The 25,799-nt window shown below is 28.7% G+C and overlaps 1 protein-coding gene across 2 annotated transcripts in view; it reads right to left on the reverse strand.

Annotated features, from left to right (window-relative positions):
- LOC107455209 (syntaxin-8) overlaps positions 1-23,719 on the reverse strand; it is a 41,496-nt gene extending 17,777 nt beyond the window's left edge. For both annotated transcript variants that reach the window (XM_071185214.1, XM_043052503.2), the window contains exons 1-6: positions 23,528-23,719; positions 21,602-21,701; positions 17,962-18,050; positions 12,542-12,646; positions 8,464-8,588; positions 3,461-3,553 (exon numbers count right to left, since the gene is read on the reverse strand). In XM_071185214.1, coding sequence (XP_071041315.1) covers positions 3,461-3,553; positions 8,464-8,588; positions 12,542-12,646; positions 17,962-18,050; positions 21,602-21,701; positions 23,528-23,550 — 535 coding nt within the window. In that variant the 5' untranslated portion in view covers positions 23,551-23,719. The remainder of the gene's footprint in view (positions 1-3,460; positions 3,554-8,463; positions 8,589-12,541; positions 12,647-17,961; positions 18,051-21,601; positions 21,702-23,527) is intronic.
- Positions 23,720-25,799: the final 2,080 nt, after the last annotated feature.

Here is a 25,799-nt window from a genome sequence, read left to right on the forward strand (position 1 = left end):
TTAACGAAAATTTGTAATACTTAAAAAAAAAAAAAGAAATGTGAATTTTTTTTAGTGCGTTCAGAAGATCTTGTGGGCCGCACGTCAACAGTCGGAAGAGCCGCATGTGGCCGGCGGGACACAGGTTGTGCACCCCTATTGTAAAACAATAATTGAATTCATGAAAAAAATATTGCAAAATTCTTACATAAAGTTAATGAGTTAAATCTTTGATGATAGAATTGAGGTTTTTGATGTTATCTTTTCTGTTTGAAAAAATACATAAGCATCAGTCAAAGTTTTAGATATTTCAAACTTATTTTTTTACTTTGATTGATACAAGCTATAAAATTTATAACATGGTTATAAAAATACAATGAATTGTGGGATTTCAATGGGTAATATTGATACATTTAAAATTCGATATCAGCAAAATATTATAGTTAGATATTTATTATTTACATGTAATAAATGTTAACAATACAAGTAGAAATATTTTAGCCATTTTAAGAATATAGGTTTAATACTTTTTAGAACAAACAATGTTTTATTTAGGATGCATAAAATCCAAACCTTGCCTCATTGATTAACAACATTTATTTATCAACCATCAATTACAATGTATTAAATATAAATAAAATATTTTTGCATTTTTTATTTAACTATTATTGTCCTGTACCAAACTAACTAAATTTAAGCATTTATAATTTTGCCCAACAAATCTAAAAAAACATACCATTCTTAAGGCTTCTTAACAGAAGTACGGGAAATTTTTTAAGCCTAATATTTCCTTGGAACACAATTGTTTTATTTTGAAACTTTCCCAAACATCTTTTTTAAAAAAAAAAAAAAATTACAATGACTTCTTCAAAACATTTTTATAAAGTAAAATTTTTGCATAGCATATCGTTAATTTTTTTTCCTTTACAAAAAATCATTTAGTTTATTTAGACTCTTTTTAAATAAACTAGCAAGAGTGTAAAAATAACAGAAATCAAAATATATTGAAGCAGTAATAATTTATAAAACTAATTTATAAACTTAAGGAATTCAAACTAATAAATAAATAAATTGGCATGCAAAGTTATTTTTGTTATAACACTTTTTTACAGTAAAAATTTTTTGTTGCATTCTTTTTAATCAGAATAATAATTTCCCTAGGGCTGTCTGAATTATCAAGAGATACTCAGTACCATTCAGAACATTTGACAAACAATATAGATAAGTAGTTTTCTGTTACCTGAAGAGGAATTAAGAAAATGATTGTTTGTATCACTCTTGGTATGACCAGTATGTTTTATAGTCTTAAAAAAAATAAATATTAATCTACGAAGTTTTATAACAATATTCAGCGTAAAAGAAAAATAAAAACAAATTAACCATCTTTCCAATCAAAGTTTTGTAAGACAAATTTTTTATGTAGAAAAAAAAACATGGGTGCCACTATAAAAAAATTTCAAGACTTAACTTATTTTCTGACCAACTAACATGGTCTCGAGTTATTTAGCAGAATTTTTCAGCAATTTATAGCTCAATTTGTACAAGAATGACCCACATATTATATCAATGACTAGATTATTTTTCTAAAATGATACATTTATATTCTTTATTTTTTAACAGCAAACAAAACAAAAATAACAGCTAACCTCATATCTTTTTAACACTAATATCTGAATTACACCACAAATTTTTTTCTTGGAGCTATTCATATCTCCACTTATTTTCACTTTATCATCATAAAGTTTTGTCCTATTTCTATAAATTTTATTTTTTAAAAAAAATAATCATTAATTAACTTTACCCAACAAATCAAAATCTTAGGGGGGTGGGGGGATGCAAACTCAAGGAAATTCAGATTCAACAATACAAATTTTGGTTATAAAAGCAAATGTTGATGTTCAGATAATCCCATTCTTTCAATGTGTTAATAAATTATTCTTTGCCATGATTCATTTTGCAATGAATATGAAAAATAATACTGATTTCATAAAAAGTGAGAAAAAAAATTCATCAGAAAATAATAGTTTCATGTTTTTAAGAGAAAAAGAGAAATTAAAATTTTTTGGAAAACTTAGTTTACAAAACAAACCAGAAATAAATATTAATTGGAGGATAGAATTCAGTCCCAGGGCTAAAAAAAAGATATAGAAGGGCTGGTTCTATACATACTCAAAACTGAAGCTACAATTCTCCACCACATGACGTCATGCCACACACAAATCTCAAAACTCACAATTAAAGGATATGAAAACTTTGCTGCTTATACTTTCAGTAAGAAATGAGTTGAAGTAAGGACACTTTTCTGATGTTCAAACTTTACGCTGCACACAAATTATTTCTATTCAAAAATATAGTATTCATACATTTTTTGGCATTCCTTAATAGTATTAAAACAAATTTAAGTAGTAAAAATATCTCAATTTTTTGTCGTCATCATTTTCTTATTATTTTCTAATTTTAGTTTTTAACTTTCATTGTTAAATAAATGAAAGCATATAAGAACAGTTTTATAGTAACATATTGTCTGATAATATGAAACTATAAGAATGTCCTTATATTTTATCAATTGGGATGCCTAATTTTAATATATTTTCTTATTTATAATTGTAATTTTTTTGTATATATCATCACTAGGAAACAAAAATCTTAAATGATAATTACTAAAAAAATAATCTTTCAGTATATAATAGTGAAAATATTACACTTGCTCATAAATATTTAAAATTAAGGCGTTATAATTAAAAAAAATATTTTGAATAATTACATTAAGAAATATCTTATTAAATTGGAAGAATTTTTAAGCATTAACTACCTTTATTTTTAAGTTCAGGATTTTATTTTCTTTGACCTCGTACATTTTTTTCTTCTTTTCTGTTTAAAGTTATGACACTGTATAATTTTTGATGGCAAAATTAAAAGTTCTTAAATGTCTAAACAAAAAACGTGAAACATAATGCTTTTATTCACAGCAGGATAAATTTTTCTAGTACATTTTATGATTCCTTTGATGTCACCTTTATATTTTCTGAAGTAAAACATAGAAAATTACGTTTTCCCATTTTGTGTTTTATAATAATTCTTGCCAGTGATATTTGACTACTACTGTTAAATTTTTGGAATCAGATGAGAACAAAATCCCCTCAAAATACAGATAAAAGTATAGAAAACAATGAATGTATTGAAATAAGTTTAAAAAAAGAATGCTAGTTACATGCCAAACAATTCATTTTTAAAGCAAGAAGTTGATGCTGCGCCGCCGTGACGATATTGGCGGAAATCAGAAGCTCGGAGTGGCAGGAGACTACAAGGAGTGACCTAGCCCTTCTATTGTCTCCAGTCCACTGATCTTTTCTCAAGACTGATTTCAGTCCACGGGACTGAAGAGTGGCAACCATGAAAAAAATATTGCACGGCTAGACCACCCATAATCAAGACCATTCTATGTAATCATTATAAATTAACACACAAAAATATATCGAACCATTCTGCAAATCCAGCTCCTGGCCAATATTTGCTGCCATGTGCTTCTGCCGAACCACAACATCATGTAATGTGTCCAATCCTTTGTCTTGTTCTGCGAAGAAGAGAAACATTTTTACTCTAAGATCAATCACAATGATAATTTATTGGAAATTTAAACACACTTTAAATTTAAATGACAATTTTCTAATCACATCTTATTTATTCCCTCTCTATTCTTTACTATATTAGACACTTTTGAAATTTCATTAATTTCAGTTATTATTTATTGGTTTTCTCCATTTTCAGTCAAATTTAATATTCCATGCTTTATACCAATTGAAAGTTCAACTAGTTTTCTTTTTAACTATTTTACGTAAAAGTTTATCTCAAACTGTTTCTAAAATTGCCTAGCTCAGAAACTCAGTTTGAACTGCTCAGCATACTTTAAAGAATTTCTTTACTGATTTAGAGCAGTGGTTCTAAACCTTATTATTATCATAGCACACTTTTAGCGATTTCAGAATTTGATGACACACAAAGAAAAAAATATGCTTAAAATTTGTTTACTTTCCTATAATACACTGTGCAAAATAGTTGATGATAATAATTTTGAATATAAAATAAAATAAACTGTACTACAAAAACATGTTTTATTAAGGAATTAATTAGCTCTTTCAACTTGTGCAGCTCTAATTTCACCTTTCTTCCCTCACATAGCTTAATAGTTCTTTCGTTTTTTATTTAGCTGTTAACTGTTATTTATTTTTTTCCTAGTTATTAATTGTCAGGTTTTTTACATTAATTGTTACATTTTTGTGATTCCTTGTTAACTTGCTTTTTTGCTAATTACTAACTGTTAGCTTTTTCTTTTGTTAGTTATCATTTTTTAATTAATTTTAATAACTATTAATTACACAGCATATTTTAATTGTTGGCTTTTATTTCTTTGTTAATTAATAATTTTAATAGTCATTAAATTTCCTACTTATTTTAAGATTGTCAGAAACAAGATTATCACCAACAAAGATATTCACGCCATTAAAGAATTGAAAAATTATAAAAAGTATATATATATATAAAAGATTATACATATATATATACTTTTTTTTAATTTAAACTCAACTCATAATAAGAAAAGCTTTATAATTTTTACTATATCATTTCGAAAATTTGGCGACACACAAAAGTGCCACGGCACAGTGGTTGAGAATCACTGATTTAGAGAAAGATCAAATCATAATTCAAGGAATTTATTTATTGAGATGTCAACTATATTAACAGAAAGAAATGCTTTTCAATTCACACACGAAAGAAAGGGTGTTAAAAGATAAGGATGTTATTTGAAAATAGATAAGCCTTTTCTAGTTTCCCCAGGTGGTTAACTTACCAATGTTAGCTTTTCACACTATTTAGGGAAATTCAAAACGGGATAGAAAATTAACCGGAAAAAAAAATTATCTTCCCTAATAAACGTAAGAAAATTTATGAATATTTCATAACAGTGTTGGACAATTTTAATTTATTTTAGTGGTGAACATACAAGATAGATAGGTGGTCAACAAAGGCCTTATGTTATCTAGGACAATTCTTAATAACTAAGGTCAACTTTAGTTAACTTACAAGGATGGTCAACTTGAGAGATGTCACTGTTGTCAATCAACAGATAGACTTCAATGATATTGATAAGAAGATTTTGAGAAGGTCAAAGGAATTATTTTCTAACTTCTTGTTTTTGTTTCTAAATGATATCAATAAAGTTTTCTTCTAAATGAAAACTTACTTTAGACGGGGGCTGATTTGGGCATGCAGTTTATGGGCTGTTTATTTATCAGGGAAATAAATAGGAAATTTTTTAACACACACATGCACGCAGATATATATACAGTGGTGGCCAAAAGTGTGGACACTTTTTGAAAGTTTCAAGGTTTTTCAACTTTGTGTGCTTGTAGAATATATTAATTTTCACTTAAATATAAATGTTTATATATCAAATTGAAGGTAATTTAATGTAGAATTTAATAATAAATACATATTACAATATCTGTATTACAAAAAAAGTTATGCAATTAATAGTAAGATCTATCTTAGATTTGCATTTTTTTAAAGTGATACTTACACAATACTTAGTAGGATAACCCTTAATTTTTAAGACAGCTTCACAGCGTCTTTTCAATGAGTGAACGAGTGTTTGGAGTTCATCTTTTGTAATCACATGGTGCCAAGAATCAATTATAGCTTCAATAAGTTGTCTTTTATTGGATGGACGTTTTTTTCGTACAAGAATTTTCAAACGTCGCCACAAATTTTCAATTGGATTGAGATCAGAGCTGTTTCCTGGCCATGGTAATATATCTATGCCTTTATTTTGAAACCATGCTTTGCATACTTTTGCTGTGTGGCATGGAGCTGAATCCTGCTGAAAAATAAATGGTTCGTTGTTGGGGAAGAGATCCCTGATGGAAGGTATCAATTTTGGTTTCAGGACAGTTTCGATGTATTTTTTGGCATTCAGGATGCCAAATCAGGCCGAAAAAAAATGCACAAGTGCTACTACCGATAGAAAAATTAAATGGCTATGCCTTCAAGATAGAAAAATGTCGTCAAATGCCATTAGATGTGAAATGAATACAGCTGGTATTGCAGTAAGTTCAAGAGCAATAAGGAGAAGCTTATCAGGATTTGGACTACAAGCTAGAATTCCAAGAAAAAAACACTCGTATCACTAAGTATCACTTTAAAAAAATGCAAATCTAAGATAGATATTACTATTAATAGCATAACTTTTTTTGAAATACAGATATTGTAACACTGCATTTATTATTAAATTCTACATTAAATTACCTTCAATTTGATAGATAAGCGTTTGTATTTAAGTGAAAATTAATATATTCTACAAGCACACAAAGTTGAAAAACATGAAACTTTCAAAAAGTGTCCACACTTTTGGCCACCACTTTATATATCTCAATGGTATCATCAGAACGCAAATAAACCACAACAAAAGCAATTCTTTTAATTTTTTACATTCATTCCTCATTTTTATGTCAAGACTTTGGTAATCAGGAGTATTCCTGTGATTAATTGCAATTGCTGTAACCTTGAATTGATTGAGACTGTATTACTGCAACCTTTAATTTTTGATTAAAATATTACTGAAATGCGCTCAAGTTAGATTTTTAAAAAATGAGAAATACTTTTGATGCTTCTAATTTTTATACACAGAGACTTGCAAATTTTTAAGTTATAGGAATGGGTAAGAACTCATTTAAATGACCTATTTATCGTACTAAAACAGGAAATTAATTTTTATCATTATTGTTTCGTTTTTTTTTAAATTTCAGTTTGGCTAAGTGAATGCTGTTTGTTTAACGCACACTATTTGCAGTTGACAAGTAACACTGACATTGTAATTCCATTCATTGAATCCTAATAAAGTTTTCATTGATTTAGGTTTCTGAAATGTTGTTTAAGAAATAAATTTTAATTTAAAAATGTATGTGTTAACATTTTTTTAATAAATAATTTGCACAATTTAAGAAAGAATAAAAAATAAAATTAAATTACAAACTTTGAAAACTTAAATTGTTAATATGTAACGTATTTCTAATAATATGTTAATATTTTTAATATGTAACATAGATCCAATACGAAATTTAATAATTTATATGTTTTAGAAACTGATTATTTATTTACTTTTTAAAAAAAAATCAAAATATTGTATTTTATTTTATTTCAAAATAAGATAAAGAATCAGATTTATTAAAAGATATATATATACTCATTAAAAAAGTAAAAGGTATTTCAAAATCATTTTTTATTTTAAACCTCATAGCATTTAAATAACTTTAATAATTGATAATTTTGCCAATATATTAAAAGACTCAATGCAAAATAATTCAAACTAAGTGGCATGTTACATGAATATTTGAATTATTTAAATGTAGTGATGGGCAACTTTAACTTTAAATGAAATTTACTAATGCAGGAGAAATTTTTCAATACATATAAATTTTTCTATCACTACCAAAAATATTTACACAAATTGGAGTAATAAATGAAAATAGTTCAAAACAAGTCTAAATCCTGTCTTTCTAATAATCCTAAATCGATAAGACTCCCTAAAGTACAAAAAAAAAATATTAAAAAAATCAGGAAATAAAAATGAAATGAGGTAGTATTTAGGTTAAAAATTTTTTGTTTAATCTATTTTCAGGTTCTGTCTGGGTTTTTTTTCGAGGTACCTATTTTGTGAAAATTAAACATTATATTAAAAAATCAACACAGAAATATGGTAAAGTAAGAAAATATTTTCAAAAAATGTCACTTCAAATAAAAATCATTTATGACAGGTAAATTTCTGTATGTTTTTCCCCATTTGAAAAAGATAATTTTGCTATTGTAAAATTGTGGGCTTAAAATTGCATCCAAATTTAAAATTCCATAAAAGTCATGGTCCATAGTTAAATTTCAACTTGAATTTATTAAAAATACGCATTTAACAGTTCTAGCACAAAAAGTTATTTTCATTATGAGAACATTTTCGACTAGATCATACAGAAAAAAGTTTCACAGAGAAAAAAAATGTTTCATAAAAAATAAAGGTCTGTTAGAATAAATTTACAATAGTGTTTAAGATAATGATTGAATGTTGACTTCCTGTAAAGTTTACAGAGGGACACCCTCGTTGTTTCATTTTAAAAAAACTAGCTTTGATATGGTGTGAGCGGCCGGTTAGGTTTACCATATTGCACTATCTGACCAAACATGTGCTACCATTTCATAAAAAACATATGGCAAAAAAACTACTCTTTTCCCTAGATTGCAATGAGAAAGGGGTTTGCATGAGAACTTGCTCTATTAAAAGCATTTTCCTAAAATTGAATTTGTGAAGGTACCGCTAAACAGTAGTAAATATACCCTGGACAGATCCCTGATTTTAAATACTTCATTATTGTGTTAGTGAGAAATTTTCACGAGAATCTGCTGTGAATCTGATAACTTTCGTCTTGCAACGTGACATACCCTGAATAGCCATTAACTGTTGCTCTTTTATTTCATTGAAACTCAAATCCCTGGTTCTCTCGTCCTCTTCCATTCCCCAAACATTCGTGGAAGGAGTCACCATTTCAGCACCCAGAAGAGCTTGCCTGCAACAATTATTCAGAATTTTTAGTCTCAAGAGAATTTCATTCTAGTCTAGAAATTTTCCAACAACAATTGGACACATGTGACAGAAAAAAACAGAAAACAGTGTGTTAACAGAAGAAAAAAATATTATGCAGCTGCGACAACAATGCCACCATTCAAGTTGATCAAAAAAGGTTAAATTTATTAAAGGTTTATGAAACCTTTAACATATACTGAGTGCTTTGACACTTGCACATACCTGCCAACATGGATAGGAAAAAATCCAGTAGATTTTACGAAATAATACTAATTTCATGATAATTGTTGCATAATGTAGGCAAAGGAAAATTTTATACTCATCAAAATAGAAAAACTGCAATATTTTCCAGTTATGATTGACATTAAACATACCTGATATGTTATGTATTATGTTTACTTATAATTTTAAATATCAATAGGCATTTAATTAATCAAAGATAGTTAAAAGATTTTTTAAAATTAATTTTAAAAGAGAGTTCTGAATAAAAATAAACTGAACATTTTAGAACAAAAAAAGTTTGGAACTCATTTCCATAAATGAGAATCGCCTCATTATGTATTAGTAATACTTAATTTAAATATTCAAGCTAGCAAGCAATAATCTGTACAAAAATTCTATTTCAGTGTTTGTTTGTTTGTTTGGTGATAATAGTGCTGCTATTGATTTTTCTTAATCTGAAATTGAGAACTCTCAAAGTAAACATAATGATGTATGTTCACAGTTGATGATACAAAAAGTTAACAATAAATTCTTTAAACTGAAATATGTTACAAATTTGAAAAATACAGCAGATCTATCCACAAAACCTGTAGTTAAGAAACATAATAAAATATATTTAAGGACTCAGAGTCAAATTATACTTCTTTAATTCTAAAAACACACTTTTTCCAAATAAACATACGTTTTTTCAACTGATTGTGATTTCTTAACTTCAAAATAAAAGAAGTGAGCACAATCCGTGAAATATGGTCCAGGGGAGCTGTCTAACCTAGAGAGGTTTGAACCTTTATTTATTTTTTGCATATTTTGCCAACCATTAGAAAATGTTATATTCGATAATAATTTTTAATAATTATTTATTGTTTTTTATTATTCTATTTGATAATAGTTGGCTAAAAGTGTCAGTTATTTAAAATTGGAATTGTCAGGAACTATTTCCACCAATTTTGAAAAAATATTGCGATATAAAATTGCATTCTTTAAAAGGATGTAGAAATTTCTAAACATACATTCAAATATTTTTTGATTATTTTTATATCAGGGGTCTGTCTAGGTTCTTCTGAGAGGTACCTATTTTGTGAAAATTTAGACATAACTTGTGAAAATTTAGGCGTAATTTGTGAAAATTAAAAATTATATTAAAAAATAAACACAAAAATATGGTAAAAATATGGATTTATCCTTTTTTTCGAGATACAAAAATTAAATTTTAAGAAAAAGTATTTTGTGAAATTACCGTTTTTCCTAAAGTTAAATTTGTGAAGGTACCGCTAAACAGTAGTAAATTTATCCTAGACAGAACCCTGTATATAAATTAATAAAATTATTAAAAATTGTTTTTTTGTATGAAATTATTTTTGCATAAATGAAATGTGTACAAAAATTTTTCAATTCACCTTAACAGTTCTCCAGGTATGGCAAAATACACAAGTAAAATTAACATTAAGGGATACAAACTTTTGGGACCATATTTTTTCAGACTACGGCTACCTTCCATATTTTGAGGGTCAGATGTCCAATTTGGTCAAAAAAGTATTTTTTACATTTGATTTTGTAACTTATATTATTGTCTACACTACCTGATTACTATATTTCAGGTCACCCCTTTGAAATCTTAAGTTTAAGTGCCAGTACATCATTAGATCAAAAGTTATTCAGGGTGATTCGTTTTTTCTTCCGCATCCTATACACAATAACTTTATTCAAATTTTAGGTTTTGTTTTGTAATTCCATAAGTTTCAAATAGCTTTTTCAAAAATAATGATGAAACACATGAATGAATAAATGAAATCTTCGCATGTTAAGATCCCTTGAAAAATTTTATTTCATACCATACTTTCTCTATAAATCAGTGATTTTACATGACATCCTAAACTTGATTAGAATTATGTAGGTTTGGTAAGATTTAAATCATCTTATTTATTTTTTAAAAAAAAGAATCATTAGTTCAAACACTTAAAAAAAATCATTGAATGTGTCAAAAACATTTATATAAAGTATAATTTTATATCTACAGTGATTCCGCTAGACTCTGGAAACTACCAATCCTTCAGACTTCTGAATTTCTGGATCCACCAACAATGGTTCTGGATCCACTAACAATTATTCTACTAACAACGGTTCCTATCTAAATTATAAATTCTCTCTTCATTCATCCAGTAATAGGCACATTCATATTATAATTTTACCTATTGATGGTCAAATCAAAGAATAAAAGAGTTATATTTAAACATTCAAGACTTTTATTTAGACTGATCAAACACCCGCATCAAGGAAAAACAAATTATGCAATGTAACACTGAGAATTATTCCAATATTTTTTAGCTGCTAATAAACAAGAAAAATTTTTTTTACATGAGTATGCCATTCTTCCTTCAATAACTTCCTTTTTTGCAATATGATTTTCGGTGTATTTCATTAATAATGAATGCTTCATCAAGTGATAAAAGTTGGCTGAATTGATTGTTAAACTTTTCATATATTCACACTAAATTAGAAAATAGACTAGGAGTACAGAAAAGCTGCAAAACTTGCATTTAGTTGTAGAATGTTCAGAGATCACAAATTGGAAGATTGTAGACTGTTAAAAAATTTCTAAAAAATGAATTATTCGTTCAAGAGAAATTAAAGTTTACAAATTTCAAATATTTTCAAAATATTTAAAAAAAAATTGACATCCAGTGGCTGAGTGATCACGTGCCACAGATCCTGGGTTGGATCCTTGGAACCGGGTAAAGTTGATCCACCCTTTCTTCCCTTCAATGGGTCAATAAAATGAGTACCAAGCACGCTTGGGGACTAAGCACTGGGGGATTCCGTGATAGGCTGACTGTGACTACTTAACCAGAACATCTGCTCCTGCATCCCAGAGCCCAAGGTAGCTGAGAACTAAGATGAGCAAAGTAGGCCCTGGCCCTCTATGGGCTGTAGCGCCACTGAGTTTAGTTAATAAATATTTTTAAATTCATAAAAAAAAACAAATATGAGTATTGATAATGTATACATCAGAAATTAAGATTAAAAAAGTTATATCTAAAGTTTTCGTGATTATATAAAACCAGACTGCAAAAAAATATATTATAAAAAAAAAAAATTTGACCAAAAGTTAGGCAAATATTTTATTTATTCATCTGTAAGTGATGAACAATATGTCTATGCCAAAAATCTAAAGAGCATTAATTTCTAAACTGACCATTCATCAATGAGATATCACTAATATTCTTAATTTGGTATTTTTCTTCATTTAAGGATTTTTTTTATTATTATTAAAAGATGTACACAGTAAATAATAATAAAAAATAGTAATATTTTTCTTAAAATTGTAAAAATCAAGAGGAAAATTATGTTTCTTTCCCAAGTGATAAAAAAAAGAAAAGGAAAACATCTTTAGAAAAAGAAAAAAAAACAATGAAAAAGCATGTAAAACCATAAAAAACAGCAGTAAAAACAATGTGCAAAATGGGTTTATGGAAAGGAGGTATAAAGGAATTACTGTAAAAGGTGTGTAGATTAATATTGCAAATAAAACATTATTTATTTCCTCTGTGGTTTCTATTGTGTTCTGGTTGAGAAAAAAAGTAGCCCTCCTATTATAAAGTCAATATTTAATTTTAGTTATTTCAAAAATAAATTAAATTAACATTTATGTGCAAAAAATATAAATAGAAATAAATACTAAATGCAAAAAATATGCAAAACAAAGCAAATAAATACCTGTTTCCACCCTCTTCTCTGCCACTGAAGGCGTCATTGATTTGAGTATTCTTATTGTTTAGGCCATCAATGAGTCTCTCTCGTCTTTCAAACTCCCCTTCCGTCCTTTTAAAAAATAATCAGTTAAAAATTACTTTACCAATATAAATAATTAAATTCATTCAATAAATTTTAATATAATTTTATAAACAGCCTGCCTTACATGTAAATTTTAATTTTGAATTTTTTGCATAATCTGAAAGAAATATTTGTTCAAGATTATTAAGTCAAAATGACAAGTTAATTTGACAAGTGAATACTATTTAGAATAAAACTTTACTTCTGAAAAACACATGTTCTTTAAAAGTTCTCAAACTTCTACTCATATTATTTCACCAAATTTTTGCTTCTTTACACCCGATATTTTCTTGAGTACTTTTCAATTTACAGGGCAACAAAAAAGTATAGGGATCACTTTTGTGTTTATCTACCACTAAAGTTTTAAAACCTTTTTACATATATAGCATACTGATCTAAAGCTCTGCTATTAGACTTTCAATTGCAATGCTATTTCATAAAATCACAAAGATACCTTTGAAGAAATTTGACAAAAAGCTAATTGGTCAAGTAAAAGCATTTTTAGAACTTCAATGGAGCCACAGGATTATGCAAACCCATTTTAAAAAGAAAGGTACTTCGATTTCACTCAGTCATATCAGTCGCATCAAGAATTCAAAACTCGGATTGATGCAAAATAATGCAAAGACAAAAAGAAGTGGACGGCCAAGCAAATTAAAGAAATCAGATTTGCAGAAGCTTGATAAGATGACATCAAAACCGGATCCACCAACACAGGCANTTATATCGCAAAACTTTACAGCTCTCGCAGAAAGATTTTTCTTTTGAAAAGTAGAAAGAAGAAAAAATTATTTTCTTTTCTACAGAAATTTACACACAATATTTGAACCATGCAATAGCTTAAATTTGAACACATCAAATTTAATATAGTACTAAAAAGTTTTTCACTTTGAAAAAATTTACTGCTTCCATATAATTTATTTTAGTTATATACAGAAGTTTAAAGTCTGTATAAATTATTTAAATATCAATTTGAATCTTCACAGCATTTGAATAAATTAGAGCTATTTGTAATTGTGAATTTAATATGTGATTTGTGATAATGTATACATTTAGTTTGTGATTTGTTAATTTAGTGGTATTAATGAAGACTGGTTAAGATATTTTAAAAGTTCTTCATATAATTATTAAATAATTATATAATATAATTTATTATTCATCTTTTTTCTAATTAATTCCACACAGTTTATAATAACATATTAAATAGCTCGAAAATCAATAATATTGCTTAAACTAGACGTACTTAAATAATGCTATAGCAAATAGCTTAGTATAGCTGAAATATCATAGTTAAATATCCCATAGATCAGGGGTTTCCAACTTACACGAAGTCGGGGGCTACAATTAAAAACACAAATCAAATGGCGGGCAGCAAATTTACCAAAATTTTATATAGGACTCTTTTTATGTTTGAAGGAGCATTAAATATTACTTCAGATTTTTACCAGGTTATACAAAACAAAAGTATTGAATTACAAATTAAAATATGAAGTTGATTTTTAAAAATATTTAATTGCATATTAAAAAATTTAGGCTACAATAACTTTAATGTGCACCTATGTATTAAACAATTAATGTGCAACAGATATCTAATCTTTAAGATATAAAATTTTAAAAAGGTAGGTATTAAAACTTACATAGTAGCACACAAAATGTTCAATGAAAAAATTGAGGTTTGTCTGCTACAACCACCAGAGAATAGATATTTACATTTTAAATTTAAAATTTACAAATGTGTGTTCAAATATTTTCATCCAAAATGAGTGGTTTCAAAAAGTTAAATTAGAGAATTTCTTTGAGAAAATTTCTGATACGCATATGCTAAATTATATTGACAAAATACCAAAAAAAAAAATAATAAATAAATAAAAAAGAGTAACATACACGATTATTTTTGTATTTGAATAAATATTTTCTTGGATGCAAAACATGAGAAATAAAATTTTTTTTATACCGTTGGTATGTTAAATTTCACAGAAATGAAGAAATTAGGTTTTTATTAACGAGAAAAGTATTTTAAACCCATATAGAGTTTTTATGAAAATTGTCTGCAAAAAAATGACAACTAATATATTTTAGTTCGTGAGCCGGATGCCGCCCTCAGGCCGCCAGTTGGAAACTACTGTCATAGAATACGCTTTGAGTTGTCACCATTTTTTAAAAGACAAAAATAAGAAACAAATTCCTGCATTACCTCTGTTGTTTTAGGTGAATTCCCTGTATTTTCCCTATTCTCTCTGTGGAGTGGCAACCCTATAGTGGGTTAGAAGAAACCTATTTCTTCCATGACTAATTCCTAAAGGGAATTTTTTTTTTTTACAGTACGTGCTATCCCTGTTTTATTACAAGCATGGAATGCACAAATTAATTTCATCAATGTAATTGTTCTTTTATATGATGGAAATAGATTTTAATAAAAAGTTTTTTTGAGGAGTCAAATGAAACCTTTAGTGTGATTGATGGTAAAATTGCAAACATTCTGCAATAACTATAGAAATTCTTTAAAGCAAGATTTCAAAATATTGTTTTAATAATTTCATTATCTTAAGCACAAACAAACTACTTGTAAATATCTGTGTTTCTTTTTCTCCAAATAATTTAAAGATTAATATTATCTTAAAATTATTTATTTCTCATCAATATCTAAAAATTACTTCAAGGGGAATAAACGATACTGCTAATTTAATAAAAAAAATATCTACGTGAAGTAAATATCTATGTGAATGATGTAAAAATATCTATATTCTATTTTGATAACTTATGGGAAACATATTTATGATACAAAACATATTGAATTTATAAAAGAAAAATTGTAAGATTGCTAAGAACTCTCTGAACTAAGTGCTCTCTTGAAAATTAGAATTTTTTTTTCTTCCTAAGACCAAGTAGGTGCTGCTACATAACAGCACTATTTTAGAGTGCAGAACAATTTAAACAAATCAGAACAATTATACATTTTTTAAATTTTTGAAAACTAAAAATAAGCCACAAAAATAAATAAATGAACTTATTCAAACAAGCTTAAGGGGTCACAGTACCTTTGAAACACTTTTTTTAAATAAAGGTATAATCACTCATTTTGCGGATGCTTTACATGCTCATTTAATTTATAATCAATAATTTATCTTCAGTCTTAAAAAAATAATTAAATTGTTTTATTTTTTTCAAATTTAAAAAAAATTTGAAAAAATTAACAATTTTTAAATCCCTAAGGCTTTTTTATTTTAACATATTTTCAGAAATTTTTTTTTCTTCATGCTTACAATATTCATCTCAACAAATTTGTGCATTCATTTGTTAATATATCAATTAGAATATTTTTATAGATTATTTTGTAAAAGAGTAGGAAAAAAAAATTCCGGTTAGATATATAACATGATGTAAAAATTCAATACCTCCTAAAATGCTTATTCCATGCACAGTTTAAATAAGTGTATTATACTTAAGATAATAAACTTTACTTCAAAGCTTTACCTTAAATAGAAAAAATTCCTGAGGGATTTGATTAAGATTAAAACACAAAATTATCATCTATGAGAAAAATCACTTTAAAATCCGTCTGCTAAGCAAGTTTCCGTATTAGGACAATTTAAAATCATTCATAACTTTTTTAAAAATTTAGATTGAGAGATGATTTTTTTTTCCAGTGCATTTGAAATCATTTGAAGTTTTATTATAAGCAATAAAAAAAATCGATATTTTGGTCATTTTTATTATACTGTGACCCCTTAAAATATATTATTCTATTATTTGGTTTATAACTTAATAACAAAAATATTTACACTAAACATACCATAACCAGTCAAAAGTTATTGTAAGATGTATTGTATTGTATTGTAAAGTGTTGGTATGCTTAGCGTTAAGAAAGCACAAAGTCAATTTAAATTCGAGTCTTGTTCTGTCTGGTTATTTTATTTCATTCAAATAATTAATTTGTACACTCAGAAAGTTCACATTTTATAAGTAAAAAAGTTGTTAATTTCAATTCACTTTAATATTATGGAAATAATGTTTGATTAAAATAAAACATCTAAGCATTCAATGTAACCATGTATTGAATTACATCATACTAAATACTAGAAGCCAGACATTGATGATCTTAAAATCACTAAATGCCTTAAATAGAGATTTAAAAGAAAAAGAAATATATGCCTTAAAATCAAACAAGAACTTAAATCTCAAACATTATTTCCTTTTTTTAAACTTACATAAGATTGCATTAAAACATTATTGATATTCTTGAAAAGTTTGAAACTAATGTGAAATGTGAGAAGGAAAAAAAAAGTCTTGTATGGAGAAATCAATATCGTGAACGATATTGAGATTTACAGCATCAGGTTGCCTAGCTAATTCCTTCAACAAAAAATAAACACCTTTTAAGTACTTTTTAAGCACTCAAACTATATTTTTAAGCACTATATACATTAACAAAATGCAAACTAATTTTCAAAGATTTTACGTGATCATGATAAAATAACTAGTTTCTGACAAAGAACTATTATTAAATGCTCGAGAGATTTTTCGGTTTGATATCAGAGGGTGGAAAATGAAGCCTGAAATTGAGAATATCTTGCGAAATGCAGCAGAGTTGCATTTCGCAATTGCAATGCAGCAGAGTTGCATAAAAGTGCAATAATCTCGCCGAACCCAGCCCGGTAGACACACGTGCAGACTTCCAAGTATTTCATTAAACTTGTAAAATGATTGGCACTTTCCTACACTATGGACTGACGGTAAGCCGAAAGAGATTGTGGCTGAATAAATTGTGAAAACGTTGAATAGAACAATGTGAATAGCACGCTTTTGCATAATACATGCAGAAAAAATCTCATTTTAGAAAAGGGAAAATGAAGCACTTTTTAAAAACACCCAATGAAAAAAGCACCTTTAAGTGCTTTTATAAAAGGAAAAAGGAGATAATAAAAAAATTTATTAGAAAAATTTCATTAAAAATGATGTATTAGCAAATAAATCTTAACATTTAAAAGAAAGGTACTCCTAAGTTTTAGTGCCATTCAAGAGAAAGAGTAAAAAAAATTTAAAAAAAAAATAAAAGTGAAAAATTATCAAAATCCGGGCCTTTACTATTTACATTACATCCTTATATTAGTCAAGAAAAAAATGAAGAATTATTGCAAGATTAATTGATTAGATTATTAGATATTAAGTAATCAATTAAAAGTAACACTAATAAAATCTGTTGCACAATACAATTTAATACAATAAACATTAAAAATATAGATAAAAAGTTATTAATAACTCATTCATTAGCAGAAATAAAACCAAAAAGAAATAAAACATACAGTAAATCTTTTGAGGCAAGCAATGTTTGCTTTAAGCTTGATAAATTGTCACTGAATTTCTTCATTAATTTCCTGGCCTGAGCACTCGCCTAGACAGTAAAAATAATTATTATTATTTATAACAATAAGTATGAATTAGAAGTAGCAGGTTGTTGGCCCGCGACTCCCAAAGCCTATATGGTAAAATGAGCATTACAGCCCCTCGCCATATTATTAGATGCACTATAAGATTCTATGTTAAAATCTTAATTATCAGTTGTTGCTATACAGCTTTAGTGTTCTTACGGGACTGTTTACACTTGTTTATGATCGTGTAATAATTGGTTAACATTGTCATGCAATAAGTTAAAAATAAATACAGATATTAAGTATATAAAAAATCTCCGGAATAAAAACCCATCACATGTATGTTTAAATATGAAAGTATTGTATATAAACTCGTGGAAAACATGCAATTATTAAAACATTACAAGTGTGTCTAATAACTTGGTCTAATTATTATAATATACTAATATAATGTTTGATAATATAAATGATTCTATATTTATAGAATATATCGTGTAATTTATCCAATCATCGAATTGATATTACATATCGTCTAATTTAACCCATTGATACACGAGCATAAGCAAGCGCAAACAGTCGCATAAAGCTGTATAGTATCACCTCATAATTAAGATTTAGCATAGAATCTTAGAGTGTGTCTAATAACTTAGCCAGGGACTGTATGTAGTCCATTTACTGACTTATTGATTTGATAGACTTGCCAAGTTCAGCTAATGTTTGGCTTTACCGGCTACATAGATACAATTATCAGTGTTTTCACTACAGCGCGAGAACGCGAGAATCTCGCATATTTTTTAATATTCTCGCATTAAAAAATGATTACCGCGAGAAATTCGCGCATTCTATAAAAAAATTTCAAAATTCGCGAATTTCTCGCATTTTGAAAAAAATTTCTCATTTGCGCCATTTAGAATAAAATCCGTTTCACTTTTCTTCCTGGATCTTTTATTATTTTCAACATCTGCCCCATTATCTAGCTTCCCTATTTACCAGTATTGTTCAGAACCTTTAAGAACAACAGAACACCATCCTTCCGAACCACGGAACCTCTTTCAGAACGCATTTCTCTGCAACCACGTGTTTACCGTAGGTAAGGTTTCTTCATGTAAGACGTTCAAATTTTTTGCTCGTTAATGTAAGATGGACAAATACCTTGTAAAGCCAATATCTTCTACTCCGAAACGGACAAATGAAAATGAAACAAATGTGGGTAGAAACGATCAAAACGAAACAAATACGCATTTGAGCAACCTAATGAGAATAGCTGATGAAAAAGTAGATGTAGAACATTTTCCATATGATGATGCAGCAAAAATATTCAATGCTTTAAAAATTAGAAGATGTTAAAAATGCATTATAATTAAAGAAATGATTTTTTTTTTCAAGTCTCTTTGTGTTTTTTTTTTTTTTTTTAATTTTTGAAATCTCACTTAACTTTTTGAAATCTCACCCTGTTTTTGAGAAAGGGTGAGAAATTCTCACCCATTTTTTTTCTGAGATGAAAACACTGATTATTACACACCCTCACTTCTATATGCACCATCTTGTTTAAAATTATTTGTCCTTTGCCTGATCACTCACTTTTTTCAGACTATTTGTCAGCACAAACTTCAAACGACAAATAATCTTGAATGAGGACTAGGTATGCCGTTAGTGTACACGCAATTTCAAATAATGAGTCATATTTAACGTAATTAGAGAACCTTAATATTAACCCAGCTGAATCACCGTGCCAGTCATTAAGTCAGTAAACAAACGGTACAATGTTCATTTCCCCATGTAGTCTTCTAGAGCGGTAGACCCAACGTATACTAATTGTTCCTTTATGAAATGATCATCCAGAGTGTATGTATGTATATATATATATCAGGGGTCTGTCTAGGTTTTTCTGAAAGGTACCTTTTTGTGAAAATTTAGACATAATTTGTGAAAAATAAATATTATATTAAAAAATGAACACAAAAACATGGTAAAAATAAAATTTTAAGAAAAAGTATTTTGTGAAACTACCGTTTTCCCTAAAGTTGAATTTGTGAAGGTAGTGCTAAACGGTAGTAAATTCGGCTCAGAGAGACCCCTGTATGTATATATATACAGTGCAACCATCAGGAAAGACCACCTCTGTGTAGCAATCACTTTTGGGAGGCACGTAACAAACAAAACAAACCCGATTCAGTAAGAATGCCCCATAAAAGAACCATCTATTTACTCTTATTTTTTCATATTTTGTAATCCGGCAATCTTATTAAACTAAACTAAACTCAGAAGCGGGACAGCCCATAGAGGGCTATGGCCTACTCTGCCCCTCTCAGTTTTCTTGACCTAGGGGTCTGGGGAGCAGATGTTCCGGTTAGGAGGTCAGAGGAACGCGAAACCCCCAGTGTTTAGTTCCAAAGCATGCTTGGTACTCATTTATTGACCCATGGAAGGGATGATAGACTGAGTCAATCTTGCCCGGCCCGAGGATCGAACCCGGATCTGTGGCATGGGAGAGTGGAGCACTACCACTCAGCCACCGGGCGTTGGCAATCAATCGTTGGCATTTTGCAGATACAATCGTGCAATACTCATACAATCCTGCAATATGCATTGTACAATACTCACAACTAAAAATTAATAAGTTTATTCAATAAATTTACTCATTTTATTATTAAATATGTAAAAATAAATACTGTATAAAAATATTTATGTATAAATATCTTTAGTATATTAATTCACAGATGTTTTAAAAATTCATACCGAATAGATGATTATCGAAGTTAGTATGCTATTAGAATTAGAACAGGTAGAGCTGATTATGATGCGTTGTTAATTCAATTGTATTATTAAATTAAGTTCTGCTAAAGTTCTTAATAAAAAGCATTGAAAAAAAACAGTTGTTTTTATTTCTTAAGAATCAATTTATTCTTCTTTCCAATTGTTGTTTGTAATTTTTACTTATTTCTAAATGATGTATTAAAAGCTAGTAAATAGGAACAATTATTTAAATTAGATTGTAATTATATAAGAGTTTCTTCGACAAGAACTTTCGGGACGGTTTTTACCAATATGAAAGAAAATAACCATTCAGGATCTGGAAGTTTATCTACTTTTCAATTTGAACAAACAGCTGTTTAATGAAAAAAAAAACACTCAAATTTTTTGTTGATACTCCAATGGACAATAATGACCATCACTACACTTTAAAACTCTGTGAATATAAAAATCTTCATTGTTCAAATATAAGCATTAGTGGTCATAACTGTCCAATCAACAATAAGAGAGAAATTACAACAAAAACATATTTTAGTCACATGGGTTAAAAATTACATCAAATATTAGCTCTTTCAGATTTTTAGTTGGATAACCACTTTTTCTATTTTCTTAGTAAGTCAGAAAATTTCCGAAAAATTTCACTTTATTTTGTTTTAAAGGAGATATTAAAAAGATTGAAATAAAACAGTTACTAGTGGTAATAATTACCCTCAACCAATCTTAGTCAATGGATACGTAGAGCAATCCCATGTGACTAAAGGAATTTTCAACAAGAACAACAACAACAAAAAAAATAGATAAAATTTTGAAAGGAACTAACCTTACCACTGGCTACGCTATTTTTAGGTTGCTGATTACGATAAGATATCTTTTCCATAATTTCTCTAGCAAGACTTTCACAAGAATTATATGAAGCCATCCTAAATAAAATATACAATAATGAATAGATATTCAGATGAATAGATATTTAGAATCCAAAGTGTTGTTTGATATCAAAAACTTCTTTTTACACTTCATGACATTTCATCAAAAGAATCTTCTCTTAGTACAGGGTGGATACTAAATACTGTGAAAAAATAGAAATCAATTTTAATTCTTCAGTAAAATAGCTGCTGAAGTGAGTTGGAGAACTATGCAAGTTATATTAAATGAAGACCTGGTTTTAGCCCTGATCGCAAAAGAAAAGTTCAAGGTTTGACAACACAAAAATTTAAAAAGGAAGGTTACAAAAATGTAAGAAATTGCTGAACCGGCACAGTAACAAATGTGTTGACAGAATTATCTTTTCTGAGAAAATATTTTGCACAGAGCAAAGTCATAATGCTAAGAATAATGTTGCACGCTCAACAACCTTTGATGAAATACCTGAAAGTGCACGAACTGTGCAACACTTTCAGAATAAGAATTCTGTAATGTAAGAAAATTTCCTCTGAAATTCATTGATGAAGGGGTAAAAATCAACGCTGAACATTACAAAAAGGAAGCATTGACTACACATTTATTGCCACATGCTGCATTCAAAACCTGATAGAATATTTCAGCAAGATTCTGCACCGTAACACCGAGCCATATGGCTTGGCTCAATCTTTTGAAATTTATTAAGGCAGAACAGTGACCCCCATCTTCACTGGATCTAAATCTTTTACATTATAGTGTTAGGGGGATTCTAGATTCTATAATTAATGATAAGCAGCACAGAAGTTAGGACACTCTCAGAGCTTTTTAATTGCGTGATGGGACAAATTACCCCTGAAAATAATTCGTGGCGGCATCAGACAATGACATAAAAGATTATCTTTAGTAATTAATGAAGACGTGGTCGAATTGAATAACAGTTTTTTAAAGTAAACTTCCACTTGTAGTGTTCATCATAGTTGTGTATTTATTATTTTCTATTTAATATCAGCACAATAAAATTATTCAATATTTTTAACAGTCTATTTTGTAGCAATTAACATAACAATAATGAACATAACAATTTTAACTAGCTTTTAACCATTTTTAGACTAGCTGATGTTTTAAAATTTCAACTATAGCTTTGCAATTACAAATTACATCGTTCTAAACAAATTTAATTGCTATTTTATCGCCTAATCAAAATTTTGATTATTTTCTGACATAAATAATGTACAAGGCACAAAACCTAAAAGAGACATGGCATGAAGTTTAAAAAAAGTATGTTCTTAAGGCAGTAGAATATTTTCTTATCAGCACCAGTTTGCACCAACTACCATGATAAAGGAGTAAAAGAATTTTTGTTCTTGCAAGAATTTCAAAATTAACAATAAGTCGTGATTTGGCTATGAGCCTTTCTGTAATCATTAAAAGACTCTCGTTGTCGCCAAAATTTGCAACTTTTTTGGTTAAGATAAGGATATCTTCCTACAAAAAGACTACAGTATGTGATATTAGTCATATATCACAGCACCAAATGTACTCCCAAGTAATTCGAAAAACATTCTGCCAAAATAATATTATTTTTTCTTTTTCAGTCTACTTGAAAGACTTTTTTTTTCACCCTTCCTAATGAGAAAAATTAGATGAGTGATCTTGCTTTTATATATTAATAAAAAAACCTATAAAAGTGGGTATATATAAAAGAAATAACATTTAGAATTACGCAATTTGTAATGATCCGTTAGAAATGCATATAATATATAAAGTAAAGAAACTGAGAAATTTACATGGACATGCCACTTATATCGTACATATTTAAGAATAAAAAAAGAAATTGGCACATTCTCACCAAGAATCTTGTCTGAAAGCCATTTTAGATTAATATTTTAGTTCAGAGAGAAAATTAATAACTAGATATTATGTACAAACATCATCTAAGAAAAAGATTTTAACACTCATCATATGACAATTGAAAATGACCAAAAAAATTATCAACAAATTTCAATCAATTAACCAATTATAGAGAAACTATTTCGACTTTAGCTGCCTATTTCTGTATTTTCGTTTATCGTAAGTGACTGATCGTAAAGAATTGTTGCAGAAGAACACCGAAGTAAAACCTAAGAAAAAAATGTTGTCATAGTTGTTGTTCACATTCATTTATGTCGCACTAGAGCTGCACAATGGGTTATTAGCGACGGTCTGAAAAACATCCATGAGGATGATCCGAAAACATGCCATCACAATTTTGATCCTCTGCAGAGGGGATGGCACCTCCGCCTCGGTAGCTTGACGACATGCGCGCAAAGTCGACCACTTTACGGTAGAATCAGTTCAACTAGGATCAATACCGCACACCCTCGGTCCCTATACAGACTGATCAAGGTGATCACCCACCCACATACTTACCGCATCCATTGATGCTCGCCCTTGACTTAGGTGATCTGCTGAGAACCGTGTCTAAACGATCAGTCCATTGCGGGACTAAAAGAAAATGAATAATACTTTATCTTTTGACAATACTAATCATATTTATAACTAGCATACACTCGCAACACGTGAGACATGTTGTGATTTTAAGAGTCCCTGAATTATATAGGCTCACTTCACAGCCATTTCGCTGCCAAAACTTTCCTTAAAGCAGAACTACAAGATTTGACAACTTATTGCGGAAAATGACGCTAACCTGACCAGAAAAGCGTGCTTGCATACATCGATTTACATTGTTTTTCGGAAACTTTTGTTTATACTTACACTTATTCATTATAAAATGGTCCCGCAGTGGACTGATCGTTAAGATACGGTTCCCAGCGGATCACCGAAGTCAAGCATCACTGGCTGCGGTCAGTGTACTGGTGGATGATCAGTTAGCGTAGGGACCTGTGGTGTAACTACCACTATAAATATTAAATACCAATTTACTAGTATATAAGACATGTTAACTTGATTCTATCTTGAGGTACCATTTGATAGATAAAAGCTGACATAGTCCATAATTACAATTTCCACAATGGTGACCCGGACGTGATAAGAACTTGCCAATATTGATGGATGAACAATATTAAACAGTTGATTTGCTTAAAAAAATAAAATAGCTATACGAATCTTTATGGTTACCATTGGCCTGTGGTATATTGCCATACAAATTTCTATGATTGCCATAGACCAATGGTGACGTGCCATACAAATCCTTGTGGTTACCATTGGCCTATGGTATACTGCCATACAAATCGTTATGGTTACCATTGGTCTATGGTATACTGCCATACGAATTTCTATGGTTGCCATAGGAGAATGGTGACGTGCCATATAAATGCCATACAGGTCTCTATAGTTACTATTGGCCTATGGTATCATACCATAAAAATTTTTATGGTAGCCATAAGTTCATGGGATTGTGCCATACAAATCTCTATTATAACCGCAGGCGTATGGTATCTTGCCATACAAATTTCTATGGTAGCCATAGGTTGCCATAGATTACCATAGGTTTCTCTATGGCAAATTTTCCTAAGGACCGGTAATAAACAAAAATGAAGAAGAAAAATAAAATAAGCAAAATGCTATAAGAATAGAAGACAAAAAAATTAGCGAAATGCTGTAAAAGAAAATGAAAATAATGAGCGAAATGCTATAAAAAATATAAAAATGATGAGCAGAAAATGATATAAATGAATATGAAAAAAAAGCATTAATCAACTAGTGGTAATTGTTCATCGAATTCTATCAGAGATAAAATTTTGGAAGGGGAGTAATGTGGTGTAACTACCACTATAAATATTAAATACCAATTTACTAGTATATAAGACAAAGGGCCATAAGGCCTCAGACTCCCAGTTCCACTAGAACGAACGAATGAACTAGTATATAAGACATGTTAACTTGATTCTATCTAGAGGTACTTTTTGATAGATAAAGGTTGACATAGATGAAAGTTGATAATTCCCCTCAGACCGAGGATGTGCGGTCACCCTTATATACAATTCAGCAACACCCTTACATACAATCGCACAAAATACGTGAGCGATCCCACAATCCAACAGCAAAACTCCCAAACAAAATTTGGCAAAAATTTTTCCCAATAAAAAAAAAATATTTCCTACATGCAGGACCCTCCAGAA

The sequence above is a fragment of the Parasteatoda tepidariorum genome, chromosome 9, assembly GCF_043381705.1.
Source record: "Parasteatoda tepidariorum isolate YZ-2023 chromosome 9, CAS_Ptep_4.0, whole genome shotgun sequence".
Classification (NCBI taxonomy): domain Eukaryota; kingdom Metazoa; phylum Arthropoda; class Arachnida; order Araneae; family Theridiidae; genus Parasteatoda; species Parasteatoda tepidariorum.